Source organism: Oncorhynchus mykiss, chromosome 15 (genome assembly GCF_057628025.1).
Source record: "Oncorhynchus mykiss isolate SJ-2025 chromosome 15, ASM5762802v1, whole genome shotgun sequence".
Lineage (NCBI taxonomy): Eukaryota > Metazoa > Chordata > Actinopteri > Salmoniformes > Salmonidae > Oncorhynchus > Oncorhynchus mykiss.
In genome coordinates, this window is record NC_143036.1 from 43341865 (window position 1) to 43364325 (window position 22461).

Genomic DNA, 22461 nt, shown 5'->3' on the forward strand with positions numbered 1-22461 from the left:
CTGGCACTTTGTTAATTGTTGTTTAACTAGCTAATGTTAGCTGTCTGGCTTGTTAGCTAACATATTTTTTTACGTAGCTAGGTTCATTGTTTAGCTAACTACACTACCGTTCAAAAGTTTGGGGTCAGAATCCTGGAGTCGCCTCTTCACTGTTGACATTGAGACTGGTGTTTTGCGGGTACTATTTAATAAAGCTGCCAGTTGAGGACTTGTGAGGCGTCTGTTTCTCAAACTAGACACTCTAATGTACTTGTCCTCTAACTCAGTTGTGCACCGCTGCTTCCCACTCCTCTTTCTATTCTGGTTAGAGACAGTTTGCGCTGTTCTGTGAAGGGAGTAGTACACAGCGTTGTGCGAGATCTTCAGTTTCTTGCAAATTTCTCACATGGAAAAGCCTTCATTTCTCATAACAAGAATAGACTGACGGGTTTCAGAGGAAAGTTATTTTGTTTCTTGCCATTTTGAGCCAATAATCGAACCCACAAATGCTGATGCTCCAGATACTCAACTAGTTTAAAGAAGGCCAGTTGTATTGCTTTCTTTAAAATGATCAACTTGGATTAGCTGACACAACGTGCCATTGGAACACAAGGGTGATGGTTGCTGATAATGGGCTTCTGTACGCCTATGTAGATATTACATAAAAAGTCTGCCGTTTCCAGGTACAAGAGTCATTTACAATGTCTACACTGTATTTCTGATCAATTTTGTGTTATTTTAATGGACAAAATGTGCTTTTCTTTCAAAAACAAGGACATTTCTAAGTGACCCCAAACTTTGGAACAGAAGTGTATATCTCTTAAGCTAAAGTGTACTGTTAGCTAGCTAGCTAACGTTAGCTGGCTGGCTCCCTAGTGGACATCATTATTTGTTTTCCCAGAGCTGTTTGCTTTCTAGTTAGAGCCTAATGTTGGCATTGTTGGCACTTTGTTAAATGTTGTTTAACTAGCTAGCGTCAGCTGGCAGGCTTGTTAGCTAACGTTACGTGATGTGTGTACAATACCCGTTGAATATGGCCGGTCTCAGTAAACGTCTGCAAAAAAGCGTAATGAAATTGTTGCCAGCCGAGCTGGATAGGCTGTTTTCATGTCATCCAGACGTAAACAAATCATCGGTCAGAGCGTCAAGTGTGCGCTCCGAGAGTGAAACGAATGGGTGTTGACAAAGAAGAGCTCTCACTAGATACCAAAACGTTCAAAGGCGATTTTCTCAAAAGTGAGTTTACAAGTTGATCAGCTTTCAAACCAGAATTACTTTCTCATTGTTCATCAAATGCAGTGTATGATATACCATTTTGTAGCTCTGAGTCTCTACTTTTATCCAATGTAAAAAACACCATTTCACATTATGCTATATGAGACCGAATCCAGGTGGTGAGTCACAAATATGTTACTCCCAATAACATTGTTGCCCTGAATTTAAAAGGGGCTTTCGACAAAGGTCAGTGGAATAAGTTGTGATGGACTACTTTCTGGAGGACAATCGTGCCATGCTGACTCTCTCTGACTCTGAAAATGATTCAGACGATGAGGAAATCCCTGATTTAGGTAAAAACATTTTCATTGAAGACGACATTGTAGATCAACCTATGTTTATGAAGTGTGTGTAATGTTGGTGATGTTTTCTCAGTATGCCATTTCAAATTGCTAGTTATAGCCTAATGTTAGCTAGCTAACTAGCTAACATTTCATCTATTTGGTTAATTTTAGCTAGCAATGACAATCGGTTTGTGTTGCTAGTAACGTAACTATGGATTGGGATTTTAGTTTTTTTAGCAAGCTAACTAACATTAACATGACAAACTAAACTAAACAAAAGACCCCAAGTTAAAGCTTGCTGTTAGCTAGCTAACATTAGCTGAGGTTAGATGGCTGGCTTGCTAGTGTCATATATACATATATTCATACACATAGCTCATGTATTATACAGCGCCAAACTAATCCGCTTGACTCAAGTCATTGCACACACCCCTGTCCAAACAGGAAGCACCCTACCCCCAGCCATAAACTGACAGTTTCAGTTCCCCTTATCTCACGACTCCTGGACACACACACTCTACCCCCCTCTACTGGTCGTGTGCCAAGAGCAGAGGACTCTGCTGTGCACCATTGGGGCTCCTGCTCTGGCTGGAGCAGGCCCGCCTCCAACTCTTCGGGACCAGTCAGAAGACCACCACGACAAGACTCCACCTACATTATTCTATGTATATAATCTGCTACAACCTTTGTTTAGGTCCCTTTTTCAGCCAACTCCTTTTGAGCTATATGAAGCAGGTCCGTGCACGTTAAACTGCTAGGACAAGATATCTTTGACCTGAATAAACTGCCTTTTTGCTATACTTGATTCCACTCTGTCCAGCGTCCATGATTTGGTCTCACTCTCCTGTAAGTTAATCATCAACAAAACTTGGTAGCAGAGGATGGTTATTCCTGAATTCGATCTATGATAAGTTGGTGTGAGAGGCGAGACAAATCAGCGGCTCAAAATCAGACGGAAGAGTGATCGGTAGTACAGGAAACCATCAACCATTCGTCTTGCCTCAGGAAACCTGATCAGAGCGCTCTACTCAAAAGGTAAGCAGAGCCTGTTAAATCGAAATCTGCATATTGTATTATAGTCTAAACCAAATTTTGATCAGAAAGTACTGAGCGTGAGTATGAATCGTTGCCAAATTATTTTTACATAAGAACCTAAGGCATTGATCAAAGAGATCTTGTTTTGCTTGTTTTTATTTTTTATTAATTGGCCTATACTGAGTTATTTTAATAGGAATGTGTGAATTTTGATTGACCAATGTGTTAAATTCCTTCGGGACCCCATTTGTTCTGAAATCTGCATAGAAAACTGTCCTAATTATATATATATTGGGTTGTGTATAGAGGTGACGTTAAATAGTGGCTGTGTTTTAACATGTAAAGGACACAATTATGGAGGTTGGAAATTCAATGTGAATTTCGTACGAATGAATGTAGTATTGAGAAAATATATGAACCAGGTTTGACGTTCCACGATCTTGAGACCGGGGAAATTAAATTGAAAGAAACGTTTGTTGCGGAGTAACCGCCGTGGCTGTGTTACGTAACTGGGTTTTTATGTACTCGCACTACTAGTCTAGCCAACTAGTAGTCGAAACACTGTGCCGCTTTGATTGACAGCCACCGGGCTATACACTGATTTTCAGTTTCCCAATTCTGCTGGTATTGCCTAAAGTGTTAAAATTGTTCTGACAATTGTTATAGAATCGCCTGAATTTTCTGATATATTGTTCCAGAAGGTGATTGCTGAATTATTTGGAGAAAGTATTTAAATAATTTGCTGAACAATTTTTTAGTTTTCTATTTTTAATTGATATTTCCTAAAGTATTAGAATTATTCTGACAATTGTTATAGAACCGCTTGAATTTGCTAACATATTGTTCCAAGAGGTGATTGCTGAATTATTTTTAGAAAGTATTTAAATAAATCGCTGAACGATTTTTGGTTTTTCTAAATTCTATCGGTATTTCCTAAAGAGATAGAATTACTCTGACATTTGTGCTAGAACCGCCTAAATTCACTAATATACTAATCCAAAAGGAAATCGCCGAATCATTTCTAGAGAATACCTACAGTGCCTTGCGAAAGTATTCGGCCCCCTTGAACTTTGCGACCTTTTGCCACATTTCAGGCTTCAAACATAAAGATATAAAACTGTATTTTTTTGTGAACAGCAGTTTTCAGTTCTTTCCACAGATTCTCGATTGGATTCAGGTCTGGACTTTGACTTGGCCATTCTAACACCTGGATATGTTTATTTTTGAACCATTCCATTGTAGATTTTGCTTTATGTTTTGGATCATTGTCTTGTTGGAAGACAAATCTCCATCCCAGTCTCAGGTCTTTTGCAGACTCCATCAGGTTTTCTTCCAGAATGGTCCTGTATTTGGCTCCATCCATCTTCCCATCAATTTTAACCATCTTCCCTGTCCCTGCAGAAGAAAAGCAGGCCCAAACCATGATGCTGCCACCACCATGTTTGACAGTGAGCATGGTGTGTTCAGCTGTGTTGCTTTTACGCCAAACATAACGTTTTGCATTGTTGCCAAAAAGTTCAATTTTGGTTTCATCTGACCAGAGCACCTTCTTCCACATGTTTGGTGTGTCTCCCAGGTGGCTTGTGGCAAACTTTAAACAACACTTTTTATGGATATCTTTAAGAAATTGATTTCTTGCCACTCTTCCATAAAGGCCAGATTTGTGCAATATACGACTGATTGTCCTATGGACAGAGTCTCCCACCTCAGCTGTAGATCTCTGCAGTTCATCCAGAGTGATCATGGGCCTCTTGGCTGCATCTCTGATCAGTCTTCTCCTTGTATGAGCTGAAAGTTTAGAGGGACGGCCAGGTCTTGGTAGATTTGCAGTGGTCTGATACTCCTTCCATTTCAATATTATCGCTTGCACAGTGCTCCTTGGGATGTTTAAAGCTTGGGAAATCTTTTTGTATCCAAATCCGGCTTTAAACTTCTTCACAACAGTATCTCGGACCTGCCTGGTGTGTTCCTTGTTCTTCATGATGCTCTCTGCGCTTTTAACGGACCTCTGAGAATATCACAGTGCAGGTGCATTTATACGGAGACTTGATTACAACAGGTGGATTGTATTTATCATCATTAGTCATTTAGGTCAACATTGGATCATTCAGAGATCCTCACTGAACTTCTGGAGAGAGTTTGCTGCACTGAAAGTAAAGGGGCTGAATAATTTTGCACGCCCAATTTTTTCAGTTTTTGATTTGTTAAAAAAGTTTGAAATATCCAATAAATGTCGTTCCACTTCATGATTGTGTCCCACTTGTTGTTGATTCTTCACAAAAAAAGACAGTTTTCTATCTTTATGTTTGAAGCCTGAAATGTGGCAAAAGGTCGCAAAGTTCAAGGGGGCCGAATACTTTCGCAAGGCACTGTAAATAAATCGCTGAACAAATTCAAATAAAATACCGGAGAAACACACACGTAACTGCCACCACATTACTGATAAAATCTTTGTGTGCGAGGGTGTGGGCGCATGAGATAAGTCTGAGCCAGCACCTCAGTACATCCCTGGTCTCGATCAAGGACGGGCTACGTGTACAAAGATAGAAATAAACACCACATAGTAAGGCCTGAATATACCTAGATAACGCATTATACACATTATCAGACGAATTAGATAAAATATCTGCAGCCACCACCCCAATACCCTCCCCCACAGCAGTTTATTCTGCAACAGCAACAGCCACAATGGGCTCAACGGGGCACCTATACCGGTCCACCCAGAGGGGTGTGCTACAACTGTGGAACTCCTGGCCATTATTCACGGGATTGTCAACAGCCACTCTCCACTCAGCAATGCCTATGGAGAGGTAGGGGACGTGGAAGAGAAAGTGGGGGACACCCATCCCTGCAACACCCTCAACCAGGACCCAGTCACCTGCAGCAGTCAGCACCTGCATACAAACACACCTACTCACATGCAACAGCAGCAGGGAGGATACAGCCAACCGCAGTTCCAGGGAATGGCTGGGGACACCATGCCCTGGCCATGAAGATGCCCACCACCTGCGGCAGGAGGGGGAGCCGACATTTTCAACTACACACTGAACCAACTATGATATGTGAAGTTGAGGGTGTTCCCCATCAGTTCCTGGTAGACACAGGATGCACCTATTCTACTATCAAGTTCCCTCAAATGCTGTCATCTGATTCCATATCGGTGGTAGGGGTCACGGGATCACCTGAGGCTCAAAGCCGCACTATCCCTTTAACATTCTCCTGGGAGAAATCTCAGTTGAAACACCAGATCCTGTACTGTCCAAAATGCCCGATCAACCTACTAGGACGGGACCTCTTATGCAAAATGGGGTGCACCATATATCTTACTGAAAGTGGAGTGGAAGTATCCACCAACCCTCCCTCTTCAACACCTGAAGTAAGAATTATGATGATGCCACTCCTGCCGACGCCCACGCTGTCTGAAACCCAAGAAGTGTATTGGCTAAAATACCTACCCACAGGGCCTGCCACCCCTCATATCCAGTTTAAGTTCAACCAACTGAAAGCTCAAATCTACACTCTGCACCCGTATAAGACTCCCCAAGCTGAGACACTGATGACTGCCCCTACACTGAAGACTGGGACGAAAACATGATGCACCTGACCCCACCTATCAGGTGTTGTACCATTGTTTGTGGCCCAGAGGGGGTGGCAGCACCGATCATCCTACAACCAAGGAACCTCCATGCACCCCTGGCCTGGACGGCTGAAACCTCAACAGCTTTTGCACTCCTGAAAACAGATCTATCAGCGGCAGCAGTGCTGATTGCACCTGACTACAACATTAAGTTCCATTTGGATGTTTCTGAAAAGGAAGGATTCACCTCGTCTGTCCTATTCCAGAAACAAGAGGGGGAGAGAAGGGTCTTGATGTACCACTCCTCTAAACTTGACCACATTGAGGTAGGACAGACATGTTCCAGATACGTACCTGCATTCTCCACCACGTGTGGCAAACCTTTCTTGACCCTTTATCTGTGTGTCGGCTCCACCTTCTGAGGGTTCCCCTTGCTTCTGGGACTTGTAGTTTTGGTGGTCTGCCATTTTGTGATCTGTAGTTCTCACAGGCGTGGCCATTTTAGTGATCGGGCAGAGCCCGTTTATTAGTTCTGCTCTCACATATCTGCCATTTATCACTCGACCCCCTTCTTTGCCACAATACATATATTCATACACATAGCTCATGTATTATACAGCGCCAAACTAATCCGCTTGACTCAAGTCATTGCACGCACCCCTGTCCAAACAGGAAGCACCCTACCCCCAGCCATAAACTGCCAGTTTCAGTTCCCCTTATCTCACGACTCCTGGACACACACACTCTACCCCCCTCTACTGGTCGTGTGCCAAGAGCAGAGGACTCTGCTGTGCACCATTGGGGCTCCTGCTCTGGCTGGAGCAGGCCCGCCTCCAATTCTTCGGGACCAGTCAGAAGACCACCACGACAAGACTCCACCTACATTATTCTATGTATATAATCTGCTACAACCTTTGTTTAGGTCCCTTTTTCAGCTAACTCCTTTTGAACTATATGAATCAGGTCCGTGCACGTTAAACTGCTAGGGCAAGATATCTTTGACCTGAATAAACTGCCTTTTTGCTATACTTGATTCCACTCTGTCCAGCGTCCATGATTTGGTCTCACTCTCCTGTAAGTTAATCATCAACACTAGCTAACATTAACTTACATGTATGAAGTGTGTGTAATGTTAGTGATGTTTTCTCAGAATGCCATTTCACATTGCTAGTTATAGCCTAATGTTAGCTAGCTAACGTGGAACCTATTTGGTTAATTTTAGCTAGCTAAGTCACAATTGGTTTGTATTGCTAGTTAACGCTTGCTGTTAGCTAGCCAGCTGACGTTAGAACTGTGTGTAGTGATGATCTATTATATAATAATGCTAAAATATTGGAGTCTGGAAAGTGTCTTTCAGCATCAGTAGAACATGTCTGATTCTCCTCCACCAGTCATACAAGGAGAATGGTCTAATGCCTCCCATCAAAATGAGAGCTGGCCCAACACAGGTTACACCTGAAGCATGAGGACTTCAGCAAGTGGTGAACTTCATCAACAACTAGGCAGAGGATAATGCAATAGTATTACCAGGACGCCACCCAAAACACAAACACTTTGGTGGAAAGCTGCTGCCATCCCATGTGACAAAAACAGCAGTGTGACATCTCTACAAGGAATCGATGACAACAGTTGGTATGTAAAGCAGAAACACATTTAGATTATTTGACCTCCAACATGATTGGCACTACTTTTATTGATCACACATCCCATAGCTGGTTGGACTGGAGGATGGTACGTTGCTGGTGGAAAGCTATAGCTGGCAACAACACCTGACTCCGTACTTCAGGCCGCTGCCACAGATCAAGCAGTAGCAGCACTTCAAGTGAATATCATTTTCATTGCATTGTATGAGGTTATTCTTCTTTTCTAAACTTAGGAGGTGAATTGATGAGGTGCAAGGTTGAAATGTTTTTTTTTTTTTGTTATTTCCTGTTTTACAGCTTCAATGCTATGGAGCCTGGTGTTGTTATCACCAAGTAGCATTCGGACTCAGTCGGGACCAGGTTTCAGCTGCTGCGCAGCGCTGACATCCTTCCTTCCATAGATGGTCTGCCTGTACAAGCACCACCTGGACTGGACAAAGCTAGACAAACGTATCTTTTTGAGATGATCAGGGAGTTTTGCGACGAAGTGACTATGGACATCACATGCCCTGCACCAAAAACAAGGGCAGGACAGAAACAGGCTCTCAGAATATAGATTACCTTGTTCATGCGTGGTTCGGCAGGAACAGTCATCAGCACTATCTACAGTGCCTCTATTAAAATGAATCTCTCCTAACACACACTCCATTCCTTGCTGCTACTATTTTTTTCTATCCTGCTGCTCAGCCACTTACCCCCTTACCCCTGATTGTATGCATATAAAACTACCTTGTCTATCACTACTGTCTGTGTACATACTGTATATTATTTTATTTATATTGATTTGCTGTCGTAACATGATTTTGTGACGTACCATAAAAATATCATGTGACCGTATCAAGTGTCCACCGCATGCATCTGTTTATGTACTGTACATGTGCACCTCACTCAGGATTAAACTCAGGTTGCATGGCCTTAACTTATGAATACTATGTGATAAGTGCGTGTGTAATAGTATATAAAGTATGCTAATGTACTGGTGTGAAGGCATTTGGGCTGTGTAAAGTACTTTAGTAAAATTACTTTAGAGTACTAATTAAGTATTTTTGGGGGGGTATCTGTACATTACTTTACTATTTATAGTTTTGGCTACTTTTACTTCAATACATTTCAAAAGAAAATAATGTACTTTTTACTCCATACATTTTCCCTGACACCCAAAAGTACTCATTACAATTGGGCTGTCTGGTTCAATATAAGCAATTTGAAATGATTTATACTTTTACTTTGATAGTTAAGTACATTTTAGCAATTCCATTTACTTTTGATACTTAAGTATTTTTAAAACCAAATACTTTTAGACTTTCACTCAAGTATTTTACTGGGTGACATTTACTTGAGTCATATTCTATTAAGGTATCTTTACATTTAACTCAAGTATGACAATTTAGTATTTTTTCCACCACTAGATGTGGCTGGTGATAATAGCATTTATTTCACATGACCCATCAATTTAGACAAGTGTGGCTGGTTAAGTGTCATCTAATATTTCTAAAATATTTTTTATCCGGACACTTTCTGTTTACCTGGGACTTTTCCTTATTGTAGGCTACTACCACTTTTAGTCTTATTCTTTACTACACTACTCACTGTTTAGCACATGACATCACATGTGATTCCTTAAAGAGATGGGTGGGGCTGGCTTAAGAGGGTGTGAACAATGCTGTGTGGGTGTAGACAAAGTAGAGCTCTCCAGTAGGTACCAAAACATTCAAAGGCCCTTTTCTCAAAAATGAGTATACCAGTTTAGCATTTTTCAAAGCAGAATCACTTTCCCATTGTTCCTCAAAAATGCAGTGTATGATTTACCATTTTGTAGTTCTGAGTCTCTACTTTTTACCAATGTAAAAAACCCCATTTCAAATTTTGCTACATAAGACCGATTTGAGCCGGTCAGTCACTTTTCAGTTGAATGCATTCAGTTGTGCAACTGACAAGGTACCCACTTTCTCATATTAGCGGGGTACCATGAGGTGAAGACATGGCCATTGCCTATATAATTAGAATATCCATTCTAGTAATTCAAATTCTACGGTCTAATTCTTAACCCCTGCCTACTACACTAGCACCTTGTGACACCTCTCTGGGGCACCGTGAGGATGAATGGCGCATGGCCTGTGGACTCCAGCTGGTTAAGTGAATTAGAAAGGGGGGATGCCAGGTCAGGACACTGTCCCCAGATAGCTACCTCAGGACAGGAGGCAGGCCAGGACTGCTCCACAAGACTGCTCCTAGACACTGATCTCTGGTCAGTTTAGTGTTTTCCTCCTAAACGGAAAACTGATCCTAGATTTGTATTGGGAGGCCACTACCATTCCATTGTAAAACTGTCAACGATTTAGAATTCTATTTCTACGAATGCCACGGCCAAACCATTTGGACTACAACCTGTCAGACTTTTATTTTCCGTAAATAGTTCCATGAATAATAACATAAAACCAGAAAGACTGTCCTGTTAATTACCTGGCTTGTTCATGTATTTAATTGAAACATTATTAATCCAGGTTAATCTCCTTGAGATAAAAGCCAGAGAGAACAAAATAAAATAACTCAAAAGGCAAACCATGACAAAGCAAATCAGTGTTTTGTGTTTCACAGTCTGGGTGTTTCTATGTTTTCTTGTTGCATACTTCATTAACCTTCCTTAAAAAACCATAAGCCTACAATTTCCGTGCCGCCACAGAAATCTAATTAGCACAATAACACAATTCCCATCAAAACCCCATCTATTTAAACTAGAGATATATATTTTCTTATATGGGCAATCCACCACATCCTCCGAAATCGCCCTTCCGCATCAGCGGTGAAAGGTGGCAGAGCTAGAGAGGTGTTTGTCAGATCATGAGACATCCCGAAAACTGGTCTTCTCATAAAAATGTCTAGTGTCCAAACAGTTTAGCCTAAAAATGATTATGATCACTCTATTGCAAGATGAGACTCTCTTGAACACAATGGCACCCACAAGCCTCACAATACTCATCTGAAGTCAGTACAGCCTATTTGGCCAACTTCTGTCTGTAGCGTCCGGACGGTTTGGGCGACACACTAATATGACCCCTCTGTGGACAGCTGAGAAGCTCACAAACACAAGGTACCAGTTAACCATTTTTAATTGGTACAGTGCATTTGAAAACCCTTGATTTTTTTCACATTTTGTTAGGTTACTGCCTTATTTCCCTCATCAATCTACACACAATACCCCATAATGACAAAGCAAAAACAGGGTTTTAGAAATATTGCAAATGTATACAAATAAAAAACGGAAATATCACTGGCTGGGCCACTCAAAGAAATTCAGAGACGTGTCCCTAAGTCACTCCTGCGTTGTCTTGTCTGTGAGCTTAAGGTCGTTGTCCTGATGAAAGGTGAACCGTCGCACCAGTCTGAGCGCTCTGGAGCAGGTTTTCATCAAGGATCTCTCTGTACTCTGCTCCATTCATCTTTCCCTCGATCCTGACAAGTCTCCCAGTCCCTGCCTCTGAAAAACATCCCCACAGCATGATGCTGCCACCACCATGCTTCATCGTATGGATGGTAACAGGTTTCCTCCAGACGTGACGCTTGGCATTCAGGCCAAAGAGTTCAGTCTTGGTTTTATCAGACCAGAGAATCTTGTTTCTCATGGTTAGAGAGTCCTTTAGGTGCCTTTTGGCAAACTCTAAGTGGGCTGTCATGTGCCTTCAAACCAGGTACTGCAGTGATGCCTCTCGCACTGAGATGCAGTGTCTTAGACTACTAGGGATCCCCACTTGTGTTCTTGGTCACCTCCCTGACCAATACCCTTTCCCCCCGATTGCTCAGTTTGGCAGGGCGGCTCGCTCTAGGAAAAGTATTGGTGGCACCAAACTTCTTCCATTTAAGAATGATAGAATCCACTGTGTTCTTGGGGACATTGATTGCTGCAGACATTTTTTAGTACCCTTCCCCAGATCTATGCCTCGACACAATCCTGTCTCGGAACTCTACGGACAATTCCTTTGACCTCATGGCTTTGGTTTTTGCTCTGACATGCACTTCCAACTGTGGAACCTTATATAGACAGGTGTGTCCCTTCCCAAATCATGTCCAATCAATTGAATTTACCACACGTGGACTCCAATCAAGTTGTAGAAACATCTCAAGGATGATGAATGGAAACAGTATGCACCTATGCTCAATTTTCAAGTCTCAGAGGAAAGCGTTTGAATACTTACGTAAATAAGGTATTCGTTTTTTTATTTGTTATACATTTGCAAACATTCCTAAAAACTAGTTTTCACTTCGTCATTATGGGGTATTGTGTGTAGATTGTTGAGGGGAAAAAATTATTTTGTCCATTTTAGAATAAGGCTGTAACGTAACAAATTGTGGAAGGGGTCTGAATACTTTACGAATGCACTGTATGGAGATAGTTTAGTGCCTAAAATAAGAGGATAAATACATATGCTTTCTTATCTTCCTTATATCTCTCAGATACACTTCAGAACATTTTTATTTTAGTTGGACCATCTATATTGTTCCATATCGTGAATCTGTTAAGCAATGCATTTCTATTGACTTATAGCAGTAATGCCAAATTCAATGTTTCATCCAATAATTGCTTCATATATTTTTTTGATACCTTAATGGATCTTAAATTGCAAAATCAAAAAGCTAAATGATCCTTGGTATGACCATCTTAAAACAATTATGTATGTTAGCTTAGAATTCAATTCAATTAGCAGGTGCCTTGTTAAATTTTGTGGAATTTCTTTCCTTCTTAATGCGTTTGAGCCAATCAGTTGTGTTATGACATGGTAGGGGTGGTATACAGAAGATAGCCCAATTTGGTAAAAGTCAAAGTCCATATTAAGGCAAGAACTGCTCAAAAAAGCAAAGAGAAATTACAGTCCATCATTACTTTAAGACATGAAGGTCAGTCAATCCGGAAAATTTCTAGAACTTTGAAAGTTTCTTCAAGTGCAGTCGCAAAAACCATCAAGCGCTATGATGATACTGGCTCTCATGAGGACCACCACGGTGTGTTTGTGATATGCAGAGTAGGTGAACATATTATCTCCGCAAGGACTGGGCGATATGTTGATATATATCGTGTGACGATAGAAAAACATATATCGTTTCATATTATGCTCTATCATTTATTTAGTTGTGTCGCAAATCACACTGTTTACGGCAATATGTTTTTGTCAATTGGACGACGCTTTGCATTCTGTGTGGAAGGAAATCTGCAACAGAAACAAACATGGATGAGAGTGAACGTGACACAGAGCATGGAGACACGGAGCTCGTACCTTAAAGAGGGGCTACTTCAGTCGCATGGCCGTGGTTTGGGTATGAAAAAAGTCTGACAAGGACCAGAAAACCGTCCCCTGCAAAATATGCTGCAGGCCAGTCCCGACAACAGGCTCAAACACCACTAACCTCTTTTACCACCTATGCAAGAATCATGTGAAACAGTACGGAGAGTCTATGCATGAGATCCAAAAAAGTACAGTCGAGTGCTCAAAACAAAGTTGTAAGAGGCTTTTGCCCACGGCACACCATATGGCAAAGAATCACGAAGATGGAAGGAGATAACAACTGCCGTTAGAACTTACATCTGCAAATACATTGCCCATTGACACGGTCGAGAAACGGGGGTTTCGTGAGTTGGTGCTAACACTCAATCCAAGGTACAAAATGCAAATTGATATGTGACACGTATTAATGCCAAAATAACATGCAAAACAGGCAAGCCACTAAAAATATATATAGATATATTTTAGGCCTATATTTATCTTGTTTGCAATTATAGTTGAAGTGTTTTCTATTTACCTTTTTAGATTTCATACATTCATATTTTATTACATGCCTAATTGAACATTTCCACAAAAGTTCTAAATAAAAGGAAAAATAATCAAATATGAGTAAGTACCTTTTATTTGTTGAGAATAATTCAAAATCGAATAAGAAATAGGCCTTTACATGTCGTCATTTTATATAAACTATTTATTCATTGAATTTACAGAAAATGTGCTATATTTTGATATGTCTCATTTTCGGGATATGAGATTTTGGCCATATCGCCCAGCCCTAATCTCTGCATGTGTGGTTCCCACCGTGAAGCATGGAGGAGGAGGTGTGATGGTGCTTTGCTAGTGACACTGTCAGTGATTTATTTAGAATTCAAGGCACACTTAACCAGCATGGCTACCACAGCATTCTGCAGCAATAAGCCATCCCATCTGGTTTGTGCTTAGTGGGACTATCATTTGTTTTCAAAAGAACAATGACCCAAAACACACCTCCAGGCTGTGTAAGGGCTATTTGCCTAAGGAGAGTGATGGAGTGCTGCATCAGATGACAAGGCCTCCACAATCACCCAACCTTAACCCAATTGAGATGAGTTGGACCGCAGAGTGAAGGAAAAGCAGAAAACAAGTGCTCAGCACATGTGGAAACTTCTTCAAGACTGTTGGAAAAGCATTCCTCATGACGCTGGATGACAGAATCTCAAATATAAAATATAATTTGATTTGTTGAACACTTATTTGGTTACTACATGATTCCATGTGTTATCCGTGTGTTATTTCATAGTTGTGATGTCTTCACTATTATTCTACAATGTAGAAAATAGTAATAAATAAGGAGTGTGTCCTTTTGGTACTACAGTTGAAGACGGAAGTTTACATACACCTTAGTCAAATACATTTAAACTCAGTTTTTCCACAATTCCTGACATTTAAACCAAGTAAACACTCCCTGTCTTAGGTCAGTTAGGATCACCAATTTATTTAAAGAATGCGAAATGTCAGAATAATAGTAGAGAGAATGATTGATTTCAGCTTTTATTTCTTTCATCACATTCCCAGTGAGTCAGAAGTTTACATACACTCAATTAGTATTTAGTAGCACTGCCTTTATTAAATTGTTTAACTTGTGTCAAACGTTTTGGCTAGCCTTCCACAATCTTCCCACAATAAGTTGGATGAATTTTGTCCCATTCCTCCTGACAGAGCTGGTGTAACTGAGTCATGTTTGTAGGCCTCCTTGTTCGCACATGCTTTTTCAGTTCTGCTCACAAATTGTCTATAGGATTAAGGTCAGGGCTTTGTGATGGCCACTCCAATACCTTGACTTTGTTGTCCTTAAGCCATTTTGTCACAATTTTGGAAGTATGCTTGGGGCCAATGTCCATTTGGAATGTCCTTTTTTCTGGCGGTATTGGAGCAGTGGCTTCTTCCTTGCTGAGCGGCCTTTCAGGTTATGTCGATATAGGACTCATTTGACTGTGGATATAGATACTTTTGTACCTGTTTCCTCCAGCATATTCACAAGGTCCTTTGCTGCTGTTCTGGGATTGATTTGCACTTTTTGCACCAAAGTACGTTCATGTCTAGGAGACAGAACGTGTCTCCTTCCTGAGCGGTATGACGTTTGCGTGGTCCCATGGTGTTTATACTTGCGTACTATTGTTTGTACAGATGAACTAGGTACCTTCAGGCGTTTGGAAATTGCTCCCAAGGATGATCCAGACTTCTGGTCTACAATTTCTTTTGATTTTCCCATGATGTCAAGCAGAGGTAGTGAGTTTAAAGGTAGGCCTTGAAATACATCCACAAGTACACCTCCAATTGACTCAAATGATGTCAATTCGCCTATCAGAAGCTTCTAAAGCCATGACATAATTTTCTGGACATTTCCAAGCTGTTTAAAGGTAATCAACTTAGTGTATGTAAACTTCTGAGCCACTGGAATTGTGATACAGTGAATTTTAAGTGAAATAATCTGTCTGTAAAGAATTGTTGGAAAAATGGCCTGTGTCATGCACAAAGTTGATGTCCTAACCGACTTGCCAAAACTATTGTTTGTTAACAAGAGATTTGTGGAGTGGTTGAAAAACGAGTTATAATGACTCCAACCTACACTCCAAGTGTATGTAAACTTCCGACTTCAACTGTATATGTGGTTATTATACTTACTTTAGTTAAATGCCCTGATTGTAAGGTAATAAAGGTAATAAAGTCTGCTAAATGACTTAATGCCATCAAATGAATAAAGACACCGTTGTACAAGAAAATATAAAAATATCTACTTTATTACGGAGGTTCCAGAAAGTTTCTTACCCTACTATACTACTACTACTTTACATGTATAACGTTATTGTTACAATACAATTTTATAAATATTTTGGTACCCTTCCCCATATCTTTGCCTCAACACAATCCTGTCTTGGTGCTCAACGAGCTCAACTGTGGAACCTTATATAGAGAGGTGTGTGCCTTTCCAAATCATGTCCAATCAATTGAATTTACCAAAAGTGGACTCCAATCAAGTTGTAGAAACATCTTAGACCATGTCATCATACAATACTAGAACTACTTTACATAGTATATGCTATTGTTAAATCTCATTAAGGGTAACTGTCTATTTTCAGTCATTGATAAGGTTGGATAGCCTTGCATTAGGGAGGACTGAGGAATGAGGGCTGAGGTAATAGAACTGACAAGGATTTTTTTTTTAACACACACCACCTAAGTTCCTACCTAGCAACAGAGATGTATTGGCTGTCTAGATCTGCAAAGAGGAGACTCCGCCTAATAGGAGGATATAAATACTTGTGCTGGTAGAAACATGTCTTTTCAGCTGTTTGACCCAGTGGGTGAATAAACTTGGCTTGAGCTTTGAGTAGTTTTTTGTTTTTTTCACTCTGTCAGAACCTAGCAAAGGGCACGGGGTATATGAGAATATGAGAATGCAAAGCCCCAAGCTATAGTATATTGGTGCTCTTGCTATCCTTGTCATTCTTTAATGCATTTATTTACTCATCTGCTAATTTGTACATCCCATTCATGCGTTTATTAATTCATTAATTCTTCAATTGTTCAGTTGATAGTTCTTATAACATTCACTCATGTTGTTCACCACATTGACGTTATATTCAGTCGTTCCAACCCATACATTTATTATTTCTATTATCTGTTGTCTTACAATACATTATTTACAGTGGAAGACAGGGTTGGTGGAGAGGTTTGAGGTTCATCTTGTCTTGCTGTTTCTCATTATGTGCAATAGAGCACAATTTGTTTTCTACAGTGTGTTTCGGAATTACACCGTACTGAATATGCCCATAAGTAGCATTCAGGTGAAGTTCGGTGGCCGCAGGAAACGCAACCTATTAGATTACAGATAGAACCAACTGCAGCAAATCCAGTTAGAAAAATACACAATTGCAGCCTACAGGATTACAGAGCAACACAGCTGTAGCCTATAGTGTTAGAGAAACAGAGGAGTATAACACTCTCAGGAACAGGCCCATTGGGATGGTGCTGGTGTGTTTGGAGGAGTGGGGTTCTTGTTTAACATGGGTAGTACCTAGAATCCACTTAACAACATTCAAAATGTTCAACAAAAGAACAAAAACCCATGAGGTGGACAGGAATATATAGTATCATATGTAAGAAGCAGATTTCCCATTAATAAGGGATACAAAAATATTGGACATGTTTCAGTTTAAATTCAAAATGCAACGATATAAACCTTGTTAAATAATCTTGACTTTTAAAACAATTGACATTATATATTCAATAATTTACAGAGATGGTTTGTCAAAGTCGTCAGCAGCAAGAATGACAGAAAATATGCCCTTTTTTTGTGTGAACCTATTACAGTCCATGTTTTTCTGCAAAAATAAAATGCTAAATAAAATGAAAACGTCGCAAACAACTTTACTGGCTTCCAAGCCTTTACAGAGGTGCCTCTATGGAAGAGACTGTTACAATGTAGCCCTAAGAGTGGATATGATTTGCTCCAACCACATATACTTGGTGACAATGCTGTACCAGTGACAACTTTCAGTTGTCACAAATTAGAAATGTTAGAAATCCACAGCAACATAGCGTTTCTCTGCCATTAGATCTGTGAAAGCCATTACGGGTTTCAGCTAGACAGTGTCAGTATTAGTACCAACAGCTCAGATATGGGACTATTCCTGCCTGACTGGATGTTTAGATGATACAACACTATTGACATTGTGTCTATATATCATGTACCACATTATTTAAGAGGATCCTCTAGAGAACCTATTTACAAACTACTAGAATGAAGCACAATTTGTTGCTGACAGGGACATGGAAGGACCCAGTAGCATGTAACAGAAGACAAAGTTCAAGTAACACTAGTGACTACTGTAGCCATTTGGAGGCTTGGTATGATGCTGTGGGAGCATCTGAGTTGTGTGGTGGGGACACTGGCCTGGAAGCCAAACTGGCCAAAATGTAAATGACCGTAACAAGAAACAAAAGCAACAAAAAGCAAAAAAGTGAAGAAAATTTAAATATGACGTGGGGGACTGGGCAGGTTTGAGACTAGGCAGTCCTCGCCGCTTTGTTGCCTGAGGAAGTGGTGCGGTGAGGCTGAGTACCGTTGAGTAGTACCATACCGGTGCTAAGAGGAGGACCTGGGTTACAGCATCAACACTGCAGGTCCGGGTTGTGAGGTCCAGATTATGGATTGTGAGGTTTGGTTTACAATGTCCAAGCTGTGAAGTCTGGATTGCAAAATCCAGACGAAGAAGTAAGGATTGTGAAATCCAGATTATGAGGTCTGGATTGTAAAGTCCAGTAATAGTTTTGTCCAGTCAGGTTTGCGGGGCCTGACTGGTGAGGTCTGGTTGTGAATCTGCGAGGTCCATTCTATGATGTCTGTTCTATGACAAGGAAGTCTAAATTCACTGGAGAGCACCCATCTTCATTCTGTTAGAGAAAAAAAAGAGACATTTTAGAAAAGAGATAACAGATTCCACCTGAAAGACAACAATACAAAGCCATGTTTATTGTGTGTGAGTGAGTGAGTGAGAGAGAGGGGGGGGGGGGGGGGGGGAAATCAGCTCATCTTGCACACCCGAGCCCATGAGGAGGGTGATCGGAGTTAGGGTTCATGGACTTACCAGGAACAGTGTGCACCCAGACAGTCTCTCTCCCTCCCTCAACTTTCCTGGGCTGTCTGGGTCTAAGAGGAAAGGGTTGACAAATCAGCTTCACCGTTTCCCTGGCAACTAGCAGTAGCACACAGGAGGGTATGGGGTGGGGGTGCTAGATTTGGGTGACCAAACCAATTTGGCGTATAGGGGTAGGCATCTCCCTGCAACCTTCTCATATGCATCTCGCACTCAACCCCCCCACACAAAGCACCCCTAAACTGTGTGTTTGTGTGTGACAGGGCTGTAGGAATGTCCTGTTCCTAGTCCTTCCCTCTAGTCTATCTGATCCAGTTTATATATATATATATATATATATATATATATATATATATATATATATATATATATATATATATATATATATATGAATGAATGAGGGAGCGAGAGAGAAAGGAAGATGGCTGCAGGCAATGACGTCCTTGTCTGTCTAGAGATGTGATTACACCATCAGACTGACTGGGGACATCCAGCATCAGCAGCCCCATCTCTCTCTCTCACACACACACACACACACACACACACACACACCTGCCAGCTATACCAAATCACTTCCACTAATGTCCACCTATCATGGCCATTATCAGAAATTACAACTTGCACACACACCTCTGGCCTGGGTTCTAGAGCTATGGGCTGCTACAGTAGGTTGGTTCGCTACTTCCCCTTGCCATGCTGCTGCCCCCTCTCTTCATCCTCTCCCTCTACTCGGTGCTGAGGGGCTCATCTCATCTTTCAATGCATATTTTTCTGACAGCTGATAGCTTTCCTAGAATCCAGGTCAGGTGCATGCAGGGAGAACGAGAGGGTATGAGATTGACACACTGAGTGTCTGTCACACAGCTAGCTACAGGTTCCCAGTCACAACCAATGGACTGTGGACGTTAGTGTTGTACACTGATTAAGATCACCTGCTCTTTCCATGACAGACTGACCAGGTGAATCCAGGGGAAAGCTATAATCCATTATTGATGTCACCTGTTAAATCTACTTCAAATCAGTGTAGACGAAGAGGAGCCGACAGGTTAAAGGATTTTTAAGTCTTGAGACACGGATTGTGTGTGTGCCATTCAGAGGGTTAATTAAGTATCTTTGAACGGGGTATGGTAGTACTGTAGGTGCCAAGCGCACCAGTTTGTGTCAAAATGCAACGGTGCTGGGTTTTTCACACAACAGTTTCCTGTGTGTATCAAGAATGGTCCACCACCCAAGGGACATCCAGCCAACTTGACACAACCGTGGCAAGCATTGGAGTCAACATGGGCCAGCATCCCTATAGAACGCTTTCGGCACCTTGAAGGCCCGGGGGGGGGGGGGGTGCGCAACTCAATATTAGGAAGGTGTTCTTAAGGTTTTGTACACTCAGTGTATGTTTGGACCTCCAGGGGTAGTACACCCCAATCTATTACAGAATGTAATATAATAGCCTGTAATGTGTCTACACTTGGTCTAGGTCGGGAATCATCACCTATAGGGCCAGAAATTTGTAAACTGCAAATTTACCACAATAAATCCAAATGGATATAATATTTTACCAAAACAGAATCATTTCAAACCTTGCTAACATTTGTATACGATATACATACATATGTATATATACATACATACTGTATATTTCTCTCTTATAAGTGTGAATACTTTGGAACAGATTTCCAAAAATAAAATCACTTGGAGCTGATTTGCTGGTGTTTTTACAGTCTTAAGTCATTCCCCTTTTGTGTCGAATTGCCGCCAGTTGGGGAACCCTGGTCTAGGTGCTCTGGGATATAGGCTAGTTTGTCATCTGACTGTGAAATCTGATTGCAGATATCGGTGTCAATTGACAAGTGTGCGAGGATATAGGCCAAATGTTTATAAATATTGTGGCTGAAACATGCTGTGGAAAGGGATGTGGACTCAGCAGGAGCTGGAGAGAGGTGGGTTTGGGCCTCTGTGCAAAGCTGTAGGAAAAGAGGGCTTCGGTCCTCACCTCAGAGCTAGAGGAGTGATGTGGGTCCCATCTTGGAGGAGAATGAAAACATCCTCACTTAGGGTACAGCCACATTTTTACTCTATGCAAGTACACAAGAACGCAATTAGGTACGCAAAATGATGATCCTGCGTACTTGCATCAAGCTACAAATTGCTGGGCTGCACACATTCGTATGTTTTTGCTTTAGAACGGCTAATTTGCATAGCTTGTGTCGCTCTCAGAGCACAGCTCAACACTCACGTTTTTACAGATCCAAAATGTTTCGGTCTTACTCCTCTTTACTTATAAAACCAAAATGTTATAGTAAATTGCAGAGAATAAAATAAGCCACAAGTCTATGTAAGCACATACAGTTGAAGTCGGAAGTTTACATACACCTTGCCAAATAAACTGAGTTTAAATGTTTCACAATTCCTGACATTTAATCCTAGTAAAACTTCCCTGTCTTAGGTCAGTTAGGATCACATTATTTTAAGAATGTGAAATGTCAGAATAATAGTAGAGAGAATTATTTATTTCAGCTTTTATTTCTTCCATCACATTCCCCAGTGGGTCAGAAATGTACATATACTCAATTAGTATTCGTTAGCATTGCCTTTAAATTGTTTAACATGTGTCAAACGTTTTGTGTAGCCTTCCACAAGCTTCCCACAATAAATTGGGTGAATTTTGGCCCATTCCTCCTGACAGGGCTGGTGTAACCGAGTCAGGTTTGTAGGCCTCCTTGTTCGCACATGCTTTTCCAGTTCTGCCCACAAATTGTCTATAGGATTGAGGTCAGGGCTTTGTGATGGCACACAAAAACCTTGCCACAACTTTGGAATTATGCTTGGGGTCATTGTCCATTTGGAAGACCCATTTGCGACCAAGCATTAACTTCCTGACTGATGTCTTGAGATGTTGCTTCAATATATCCACATACTTTTCCTGTCTCATGATGCCATCTATTTTGTGAAGTGCACCAGTCCCTCCAGAAGCAAAGCACCCCCACAACATGCTGCTACCCCCATGCTTCACGTTTGGGATGGTGTTCTTCGGCTTGCAAGCTTCCCCCTTTTTCCTCCAAACATAACGATGGTCATTATGGCCAAACAGTTCTATTTTTGTTTCATCAGACATTTCTCCAAAAAGTACAATCTTTGTCCCCATGTGCAGTTGCAAACGGTAGTCTGGCTTTTTTACGGCGGTTTTGGAGCAGTCGCTTCTTCCTTGCTTAGCGGCCTGTCAGGTTATGACAATATATGACTCGTTTTACTGTGGATATAGATACTTTTGTACCGGTTTCCTCCAGCATCTTCACAAGGTTGTTTGCTGTTGTTCTGAGATTGATTTAAACTTTTCACACCAAAGTGTATTCATCTCTAGGACAGAACGCGTCTCCTTCCTGTGCGGTATGACAGCTTTGTGGTCCCAAGGTGTTTATACTTGCGTACTATTGTTTCTACAGATGAACATGGTACCTTCAGGCATTTGGAAATTGCTCCCAAGGATGAAACAGACTTGTAGAGGTCTAAATTTTTTTGCTGAGGTCTTGGCTGATTTCTTTTGATTTTCCCATGATGTAAAGCAAAGAGGCACTGAGTTTAAAGGTAGGCCTTGAAATATATATCCACAGGTACACCTCCAATTGACTCAAATTATGTCAATTAGCCTATCAGAAGCTTCTAAAGCCATGACATTTTCTGGAATTTCCCAAGCTGTTTAAAGGCACAGTCAACTTAGTGTATGTAAACTTATGACTGGAAGTTTACTGGAATTGT

At 41.1% G+C, this 22461-nt stretch overlaps 1 protein-coding gene across 2 annotated transcripts in view; it reads right to left on the minus strand.

Annotated features, from left to right (window-relative positions):
- Window positions 1-15831: 15831 nt before the first annotated feature.
- The window catches only part of irs1 (insulin receptor substrate 1), a 55927-nt gene continuing 49297 nt past the window's right edge, over window positions 15832-22461 (minus strand). The window contains exons 2-3 of one of the 2 annotated variants that reach the window (XM_036944355.2): window positions 18700-18761; window positions 15832-18505 (exon numbers count right to left, since the gene is read on the minus strand). In XM_036944355.2, the coding sequence (XP_036800250.1) occupies window positions 18446-18505; window positions 18700-18761 (122 nt within the window). In that variant the 3' untranslated portion in view covers window positions 15832-18445. The remainder of the gene's footprint in view (window positions 18506-18699; window positions 18762-22461) is intronic. The other variant, XM_021563188.3, reaches the window with a different exon arrangement.